The sequence below is a fragment of the Anser brachyrhynchus genome (assembly GCF_964034855.1).
Source record: "Anser brachyrhynchus genome assembly, chromosome: 21".
In the NCBI taxonomy this organism is placed as follows: Eukaryota; Metazoa; Chordata; class Aves; order Anseriformes; family Anatidae; genus Anser; species Anser brachyrhynchus.
In genome coordinates, this window is record NC_137714.1 from 1576223 (window position 1) to 1585089 (window position 8867).

An 8867-nucleotide genomic window follows, 5' to 3' on the forward strand; every position below is an offset into this window, starting at 1 on the left:
GCTCAGGGGCTGGCCCTGCGCTGGGCTCGGACCGTGGTAGTAACGCCTGGTTTCTCTCTCGGTGTTCAGGAGTTTGCTCAGGACCGCAAGCAGTTCCTGCCCCCCTGGGTGCTCTATTTTAGTTGCACTACAGAACTGGAGAGGTTCCTCTCAGCGCTGAACGCTGCGTGGAGGAACATCTACCAGGTGAGTGTGCGAGGCTGTCACACCCTTCCTACAGCAGCAGGGCAAGTGGGGCCCGTGTGCTCTGAGGAAGGTGTGGGTGAACTTTTCCCTGCCTGTAGGCAGAGCAAACCCAGCCTTCCTGCGAGGGGCAGGAGAGCCACAAAGCTGTGTCTGTATGACCATGGGATGTGGGATTCAGAGCAGGGGAAATGTTGGAGGCCCCCAACAAGTCAAGCCATGAGCATCCAGCACTGACAAAGGAAGTGGGAAAGAAGCTGGGTCGGCCCTGTCCCCCTCTGTCACCAGCATTCATGACATGGATGCCTTTATGTCTGTTTTTGAGGCGGCTTTGTAATGAGGGGGAAGAGGTTTAGTTTATCCCTGCCTGACTGCTCCGCACCTTTCAGGTCGACCTCCTGCACAAGGCCATTCTGGATGCCACTGTCAAGAAGAAGTGCGAGGACGCTCAGAGCCTCATCAACAGCGCCTGGCAGCGCAGCGACAGCCTGTGCCGCGGACGAGCGGAGCGGGACCCCTGGTGTTAGCCCTGGCAGGGGCAGGACAGCTGGTGGGACACCCTGAGGCGCTTTCAGAGAGCGGGCACAGCACGGAGCCTGTAACCATCTGCCCTGTGGCCAACTGGCACCCCAAACCCTCCCGCCATCGCTCAGTCCCCACCAGCAACGTGCCTGCGGGTGAGGATCCTGCACCCCATCCCCGCCATGCTCTGCCCTGAGCCGGGGACGTGCAGCACGTTGGCGGTGCCACCGCGGGGAGAGGCACGTGGTGACCAGACACTTCGCCATGCTGGAGCCGAGGCCAAGCTTGGCCTCTTTCCCTGTGCAGCCTGCACCCTGCTCGTCATCCGTCTGCCACGGGGCAAAATAATTTGCCTTTCAAGGAATACCGTACTGGTAGGGAAGGCAGGGTGGGAGCGGGGTGGGCTGGGGTTGGGCACCCACCTGTCGCAGCAGGAGTGACAGTCAGCACGGCTTTGTTCATTTTAGAACAGGGTAGGTGGCGGACGTGGCGAGACGGGAACACTAAATCACTACCGTGCATGTTTTCTCCTTGCTAATACAATCACCACGTACGGCACCGCTTCGTCTCCTCCTTCCCGGCCCACCTCCGGGCATGGGAACATCTCACCTGGAGCTGGTGCATCCAGACATCACTGAGCTGAGGTTGAGAGCTGAGGTGGCGGGCAGGGAACGATGGGAAAAAGGAAGAGGGAATGGGGCCAAAAATTTGGCTTTGAATATTGTGGCTGTTTACGAGCAGTACGGTTTTAGGAGACGGCAGAAGCTGGCTCAAGGCTTGGACATGTACTTGGACAAAACCCAGGCGGCCCCATGTGCCGGGGGAGAGAAGGGATCGAGTCCCGTGTTCTTCAAATGTCCTAAGGGCTGCTGTTGTCGTGCCTGGGGCTCTTGGCTCGCTTCATCCACCACCAGTGCATGAGAGGGAGCAGAGGCAGCAGCCCTGTGCTGGACCCATCCCCCTGCCCTCTGCAGCGAGCCCCTTGGGGCACCGTTTGAGCTTTTAATAATACAGAGATCTCATGTAATATATGTTCACAAAGCCTTTTTCTGGGAGGAAACGTATGTGACTGAATGTATATGTATATACATCTGCTTCCTTTCCCCCTCCCCAAATAAATGTTCATTGGTAACTCGGACCTGGCCGTGCGCCCTGTGGCTGCCTCGGGTCCCCTCGCCGGGCGCTGCCGTTCCTCCGCGGGGCGATTTTTGAGCCGGGCTTTGGCTCGATGGAGGGAGCCGGAGGCGCTGCGGCAGGGGAGGAGGAGGAGGATGGCGAGGAAGGGGCCGACCCCCCAGCGGCTTTAACCGTGCGCCGAGGGACGATCTCGAGCGGTCGCCGGCGGTCCCGCAGCTCCGGGCTCGGAGCGGTTCCCAGCCCAGCCGAGGAACGAGCAGCGCCGGCGCCGCCTCTCCCAGCCCGTAAGCACCTCGGGGCTGTGCGGCTTCACCCCCCTTCCCCATCGCCCATCCTCGCCCCTGGGGGTCTCACCGGGGCTGGGGAGGGATTTAGGGGACGGGGCTGCCGCGCTGGGCAAGCTCCTTGGTTTTTCACACACCCCCCCCCCCCCAGTAACCCCCTCGTTGGCCGAAAGGTGAAACCCAGGCACGGCTGTACAATCAGGGAGATGGGGGGGACGCGCCCAGTGTCCCCTGCAGCCTTTTAGCCCCAAAAGCTCCGATTTCAGGTCCCGGCAGCAGGAGGGGGGCGAAGCCCCCGAGCCCCCGCCGCGGTCACCAGCGGGGCCGTCCTGGTGCCACCCCCGGTGCCCGGCCGGCCGGGGGGGGGGGGGGGGGCGAGGGGCCGCCCCCGGAGCCCCCCATCCCGGGCCTTACTTTGAATTCCCCGGCGCTTTGGGCTGATTTTTTGTTTTTTCCTCCCATTTGCGCCGCGTCACGCGGGGGGGGGCGGGCACCCAGCGGGGATCTGGCACCCCCCCCGCTGACCTCTGCCCTATATCCCGTCCCCAAATCGGGGGGCGGCAGCGGGTTGGGTGCGGGGCCGGGGGGGGGGGGGGGGCTCGCCCAGGGGCGGCGCTCGGGGCCCCCCCCCCGTGGCCGCAGGGCGAGGAAGGTGGAGCCTGGCGCCGTCCCCGCGGCGGGCAGGTGCTGCATGGCGGCGGGCACCGGCACCCTCGCCCCCTTCCCCGCCGCCCTGCCCGAATTCCCCTGTCCCCCCCAGAGCAGAGCCCCGAGCCCCCAGGGCTCCCCGGCCGGGGGGGTTCCGCCGGCGGCCGACCTGGTGCTGGGGGCCGCGGCCGGCTGCATGGCCTGCGTGCTCACCAACCCGCTGGAGGTGGTCAAGACGCGGCTGCAGCTGCAGGGCGAGCTGCGCGCCCCCGGCACCTACCCCCGGCCCTACCGGGGCGTGCTGCGGGCGGCGGGGGCCGTCTGCAGGGCCGACGGGCTGCGGGGGCTGCAGAAGGGCCTGGCCGCCGGCCTCCTCTACCAGGGGCTGATGAACGGCGTCCGCTTCTACTGCTACTCCTGCGCCCTGGCCGCCGGCTGGACCGGGTGGCCCGGTGGCACCGTGGTCGCCGGGGCGGTGGCCGGGGCCGTGGGGGCCTTCGTGGGCAGCCCCGCGTACCTGGTGAGTGCTGCGGGAGGGCGGCAGCGCTGCCCGGGGGGGGTTGGGGGGCTGGGGAGCTGCCCCCAGATCCTCGAGCATCCCAGCTCTGCATGTCCCCTGTCCCTGTCCCGGCTCGGCTTTGTCCCCGAAATGGAGGGGACGCGTTGTCGTGCTCAGCTCACCCCTTGGTTTGTCACCCCCCCCTTCTGGAAACCCTAGTGCAGAGCCCCCGTTGTAAGGAAATGAGGGTGTTTTCCCCCTTTTGGGGGGGGTCTCCCCGTCTCTTGGGGCACAGAGCGGTCGCGGCTCAAAGGTGACGCCACTGCAGGTACCGACGGGGCCCTTTGCCCTGGGGCGGGAGGGGAAAGCGGGGTTCAAAGTCTGGGGAGGGGGGCACAGCTCTGCACCCCCCCAACACATCTGGGCACACAACATCTGCTGGAGGGGCTCTGATTGACCTCAAAAGCTGCTTTTTTGGCACTAAAGAGAGATGCTGAAGCCCCGAGAGGGATACCAAGCCCTTCCCGGTGTTTTAGCATAGGGGCAAGGGGGGAGGAGGGGAAATTTGTCACCTGCCGTCACCCGGTGTCACCGTCCCCGCAGGTCAAGACCCACCTCCAGGCCCAGACGCTGGCGGCCGTGGCCGTGGGCCACCAGCACAACCACGAGGTGAGCGGGGTCGGGGTCGGGGGGACACGAGCCGGCGGCACTCCCGCTGTGCGCACACTGGCAGCAGGGAGGTGGCAGGGGGGGGACGTGGATTATTTTGGCCAGCGGCTATTTAAAGCCGCCGTTTGGCAGCTCGACCCACATGGGTGCTATAAATAAACGGCGCGGGCTGCGAGGTGGCGCTCGGAAATAATTCACGTGACGTTTGCGGGGTGCAGCGACACCAGGACCAGTGCCACCCGCATGGGCCCCACGGTGGCTTTGTGGGTGAAAGCCAAGGGGGTTTGGGGCCACCACCTTTCCCTGTTCACCCCAAATTTTGCTTCTTCCCAGAGCATCTCGGGTGCCTTCGAGAGCATCTACAGGCAGCACGGCGTGGTGGGGCTGTGGCGGGGGGTGTCGGGCGCCGTGCCTCGTGTGGCCGTGGGCTCGGCCGCGCAGCTCGCCACCTTCGCCTCCGCCAAGGACTGGGTCTGCCAGCACCAGGTGAGTATCTGGCGATGCTGCACCAGTATCCAGCAGGATACTGCACCAGTATCCTGCACCAGTATCCAGCACCAGCGAGCATCCGGCACGCGCCGGATCCAGCCCCCGAAATGCCTGGCTTGGCTGACAGCCTCCGCTTCCTGCAGTGGTTCGGGGAGGGCAGCTGGGCCGCGGTGCTGGCGGGGGGCATGGTGAGCGGCGTGGCCGTGGCAGTGACAATGACGCCTTTCGACGTGGTCAGCACCCGCCTCTACAACCAGCCCGTGGACGCCGACGGCACGGTAAGGCCGCGCGGGGAATTCGGCTTTTTTCCACCCCGGGATGCGTCCGTCGAGGAGCTGCAGCCACCTCCTCTCTCCGCAGGGCAAGCTGTACCGGGGGTTTTGGGACTGCTTTGTGCAGATCTCCAGCAAGGAGGGGCTGCTGGGCTTGTACAAGGGCATCGGTGCTGTCTACCTCCGCCTCGGCCCCCACACCGTGCTCAGCCTCTTCTTTTGGGACGAGCTCAGGAAGATGGTGCAGCAGCAGCCGCCCCCAGGGCCGTAGGAGTTGGCGGCGGTTAATAAAGGGATTTTTTTTTTTTCTGTTTCGGTGGAGCTTCAGGGTCTTTGGGGTGCTGGGGCTGGGGGCTGGGATCTGCTGCGAGGCCTTGTCGGCGCATCGGGCTGCAGGATTAGGCTGAGGATTTGGCCAAATGCACCGAGCGGGGCCGGGAGGGATAGCAGCAATGCCAGGGGGGCGAGGAAGGATGCGTGTGCTGCATTTCAAACTTTGCCGCTGCCCAAATTTCCCGTCTGTGGGGGCTGGAGGTGCTGCCCGAGCCTGGCTGCGCCCAGCGTGGCAGCTCCGTCGGCAATGATTTACCAGCCCCGGGGAGCCTCCGCCCGCAGACCTTTGAGCCAGGGCCTGGCTGCGCCGCAGCTGCTCCACGCCGAAAAATGTTCTCCCTGGGGTCCTGGCTGCCGGTGTGGCCCGGGCTGGCGTGGGGCTGGGCTCTGCTGGATGCGCTGCTGCAAGGTGAGAGCTCGCGGGGCGGCACGGGGCCGTGGGGATGGGGGGACACGGTGACCCCCCGCTGCTTGTCCCCACAGGGCTGGTTGGTGCCTGTGCTGTCTCGGTGCTCTGCAGCCTCCTGAAGGTTTATCTCTACATCCAGTGTCTGAAGTAAGCTCCCACCCTTCCTCCCCCTGGGATTTGGTTTGGGACTTCTCTTGGGGCATCTCCTCTTGGGGCATCTCCTCTTGGGGCTTCTCCTCTTGGGGCTTCTCCTCTTGGGGCTTCTCCTTTTGGGGCATCTCCTTTTGGGGCATCTCCTTTTGGGATCCATTTTTAGGAGCTGCTTTAAGCACCCACGGGTGCTGAAAGGGGACCCAGGGATGCTGGGGGCTGCGCCTTCCTCTCCCTCTCCCCGCTGTGGGCGACCCCATCCTGGTGTCCCCCTGCTGTCACCAGCGACCCAGCGAGGCAGGAGCTGAAGGCAGCAATCGGGGCACAGCGGCGGGCGCTGGAGCTGCTGCAGGTGCTGGTGCTGACGGGCGTCTTGGCACTGGTGGGCTCCCGTGTGGCCGCGCTGGTGGTGCTTGAGTTCTCCCTGCGTGCCGTGTCTGCCCTCCTCTCCCTCGGCAAGGTGAGCGGGGCTGGGGAAACTGAGGCACGGCAGGCTGGGAGCCGCACAGCCCCTCAGTGCTCGCAGTGCCCTGCGGCATGGAGGAAGCTGCGCAGCGCCCTGATGCTTTGCAGCCTCCGTGGGGAGGATGGGGTTGAGTTTGGGAGGAAACCATGCACCGCTTTGCACTGCTGCAGCTCCTCGCTGCTTGCAACAACTGCAGGGAGGAAGGCGATGGGACATGGAGGAAACCCTGCGTCGCTTTGCAACGGTGCAGCCCCTTGCTGCTCTGCAACTCCCATGGGGGCTGCAGGGGCTGGGCATGGCCCCTCACTGCTTTGCAACACCCGTGGGGAGGGCAGGGGATGCGGCACGGAGGAGAACACACGTGGCTTTGCAGTGGTGAACCCTCCTGCTGCTTTGCAACACCCGTGGGGAGGATGAGGGCTGCAGGCAAGGGGAACGTGGGGGCTGCAGCATGGAGGAACCCATGCATTGCCTTGCAACAATGCATCCCCTTGCTGCTCACAACACCCACGGGGCATGCAGCTGCGCTTCCTGTTGCTGCTTTGCAACTGCTGCAGGCAGGATGAGGGCTGCAGCGCGGAGAAACCCACACAGGGCTCCGCACCCGCGCCTTCGCTCGTGGCTTTGCAACCTCGGCAGCTCTTGACAGCGCCGTCCCGCTCTCGCAGGGCACCCACAGCAGCCAGCTTCTCCTGCTGTGCCAGTACTCGCTGGGCTGCGGCGTGTCCTGCGGCCTCAGCTTCCTGCTGGAAGGGGCTCCCCACGGGACGAGCAACCTGGCGCTGGCGGCGGGGCTGGCGGGGCTGCTGGCCGTGCACGCCCGGCGCTTGGCACTCCACACCTGCAGCCTCTACGAGCTGCACAGCCAGCAGCGCTACTGCGGCGTCTGCATGCTGCTCCTCACCGCCGGCCACCGCATCCCCCGGCTGCTGCGCAAAGCCCTGGTCATCACCTTCACCGTGGCCGACCTGGCCGCCGTCTCCCTCATCAACCGCGATTTCCTCTCCACGGCGGAGGCCGTCCGCTTCTGGACGCCGCTCACCATCTGCTACACGCTGCTGGTCATCTACATGCAAGGTGAGAGGCGGGCGGCGCATCGCAGAGTTCTGGGGGAACACAGATTTTGGGGACGACCCGATGTTCAGGCCAGTCCCCCATGGGGTTGCTTTGCAATACAGACCCGGAATTGTGGGGATCAGCCAGCCAGGTTGTTCCCCCTTGGGGTGGCTCTGCCACATAGACCCCAAGTTTTGGGGACAACACAACCAGGAGATCATTTGGGTTCCCAAAATTTTGGGGATGACCCAACCAAGGAGGACATTTCCCCATGGGGTGGCTTTGCAGTAGGGACCCTAAGTTCTGGGGACAAGCCGACTGGGAGCTCATTTGGATCCCCCACGTTTTGGAGATGACCCAACTAGGAGGTCATTTGGGTCCCCCATTTTTCTGGGATGACCCAACAAGGAGGATGATTCCCCATGGAGTGGCTTTGCAATAGGGACCCTAAGGAATCTGGGGACAATCCAACTGGGAGGTCATTTGGGTTCCCCAGATTTTGGGGATGACCCAACGGGCACATCATTTTCCCATGGGGTGTCTTTGCAATATGGATCCCAAATTTTGTGGATGGTGCTACCAGGAGTTCATATGGTTCCCTCGAAGATTTTGGGAACAGACCAACCAGGAGGTCATTTGGGTCCCCCCCAAATTTTGGAAACAAACCAACTGGGAGGTCATTTCCCATGGGATGCCTTTGCAATATGGACCCCATATTTGGGGGGGTGACTCAACCAGGGACCTCCTTGGGTCCCCCAAGTTTTGGGGACAACCCAAAGTTGGATGAACTTCCTGCTGTGCCTGGTTGTGGACAAGGCCACCCTGACACCGTGTCCCCGCAGAGGAGCAGCGACCGAGCGCAGGCGGCCAGGCGGTCTACCAGACGGTGCTGGTGCGCATGGGCGGCCTCTTCATCCTCCTCCTCACTGTGGGCCGCTGGACAGACATCCTCCACATCCTCCTCTCGCTGCTGGGCGAGCTCTGGTGCCTGCTCCGTGCCGGCGTCCTGCTGGAAGCGTGCCGGCGGCAGGTGAGTGCCCCCGACACAGCCCCAGCGAGGGGCTGCAGGCAGCCCCGAGGCCACGGTGAGGGGCTGGCGCCTGCCTTTCCTCCTCTCTCCCCTTGGTCTCCCGTAGGATTTCACCCAGCAGGGATCATCCTGAGAAGAAGGTGTAAGTGGGGATGAGAAACACAGGGTGGCTTCACTCAGCTCCCCAAATTCTCCCCACCGCGCTGGAGAGCCCCCGTGGGGACCAAGGGAAGAGGGCTCCTGGAAGGCGCTCGACCCCATCCCGTTGGACACGCGGGGCTGGGGGGACGCTCACACGGCCCCTGTTTTTGGGGCGACCCCACAAGGCTGTGACGGTGCTGGGGGTTGGCTCCCTCCTCCTGCTCGGAACGTGGGATTCTGATAGATGTCCCTGTCCTCAGGGGGTGCATGGCCACGTCGCCATGGTGTGGGGACCTCCAGGGCTTTATAAAACACGGAAAATAAAGTGGTGGTTTTTTTTTTTTTTTTCAGCAAATGCCTGGGCAGAGCAAGCTGGGGGCCCATCGTGCTGGGGACAGGCTTGGGGATAGCCCCAGTGGAGGGAAACTGAGGCACAGAGGGGGTGTCCCCACCTCCCTGAGCCATGCCAGGGGGCACCTGGCCCTGTGCGGATGGGGTGCGGGGTTTGGGGAGGGAAGCCCCTGCCCCGGGAGCTGGCACTGGGGGCGCAGCAGCAGAGAGGCTGGGGCTGCACGGGGC

General features: G+C 64.3%; 3 protein-coding genes across 7 annotated transcripts in view; all 3 read left to right on the forward strand.

Annotated features, from left to right (window-relative positions):
- Positions 1–1843, forward strand: part of PLEKHM2 (pleckstrin homology and RUN domain containing M2) — a 30965-nt gene extending 29122 nt beyond the window's left edge. For all 4 annotated transcript variants that reach the window (XM_080564370.1, XM_080564371.1, XM_080564372.1 and 1 more), the window contains 2 exons: positions 70–186; positions 573–1843. In XM_080564370.1, coding sequence (XP_080420496.1) covers positions 70–186; positions 573–710 — 255 coding nt within the window. In that variant the 3' untranslated portion in view covers positions 711–1843. The remainder of the gene's footprint in view (positions 1–69; positions 187–572) is intronic.
- An 873-nt stretch (positions 1844–2716) lies between these two features.
- SLC25A34 (solute carrier family 25 member 34) lies at positions 2717–5014 on the forward strand. Of its 2 annotated transcripts, none has more exons than XM_080564377.1 (5): positions 2717–3294; positions 3877–3942; positions 4276–4428; positions 4491–4709; positions 4792–5014. In XM_080564377.1, the coding sequence occupies exons 1-5, from the start codon at positions 2818–2820 to the stop codon at positions 4972–4974; spliced, it is 1098 nt and encodes a 365-aa protein (XP_080420503.1). In that variant the 5' UTR covers positions 2717–2817; the 3' UTR covers positions 4975–5014. The 2 variants fall into 2 exon arrangements, with proteins under 2 accessions (XP_080420503.1, XP_080420504.1); XM_080564378.1 differs by having other exon boundaries at positions 2722–3294; positions 4575–4709.
- Positions 5015–5227: 213 nt separating this feature from the next.
- On the forward strand, positions 5228–8613 carry TMEM82 (transmembrane protein 82). Its single transcript, XM_080564379.1, has 5 exons — positions 5228–5445; positions 5520–5592; positions 5881–6055; positions 6730–7138; positions 7960–8613. The coding sequence occupies exons 1-5, from the start codon at positions 5367–5369 to the stop codon at positions 8301–8303; spliced, it is 1080 nt and encodes a 359-aa protein (XP_080420505.1). The 5' UTR covers positions 5228–5366; the 3' UTR covers positions 8304–8613.
- Positions 8614–8867: the final 254 nt, after the last annotated feature.

Excerpts from the sequence above, each read along its gene's own strand:
- SLC25A34 (XM_080564377.1), top strand. The coding sequence starts at position 2,818 with ATGGCGGCGGGCACCGGCACCCTCGCCCCCTTCCCCGCCGCCCTGCCC. Across the intron at positions 3,295-3,876 it reads TGGGCAGCCCCGCGTACCTG|GTCAAGACCCACCTCCAGGC; the intron begins GTGAGTGCTGCG and ends CCGTCCCCGCAG. Across the intron at positions 4,710-4,791 it reads CCGTGGACGCCGACGGCACG|GGCAAGCTGTACCGGGGGTT; the intron begins GTAAGGCCGCGC and ends CTCTCTCCGCAG.
- TMEM82 (XM_080564379.1), top strand. The coding sequence starts at position 5,367 with ATGTTCTCCCTGGGGTCCTGGCTGCCGGTGTGGCCCGGGCTGGCGTGG. Across the intron at positions 5,446-5,519 it reads GCTGGATGCGCTGCTGCAAG|GGCTGGTTGGTGCCTGTGCT; the intron begins GTGAGAGCTCGC and ends TTGTCCCCACAG. Across the intron at positions 6,056-6,729 it reads CCCTCCTCTCCCTCGGCAAG|GGCACCCACAGCAGCCAGCT; the intron begins GTGAGCGGGGCT and ends CCGCTCTCGCAG.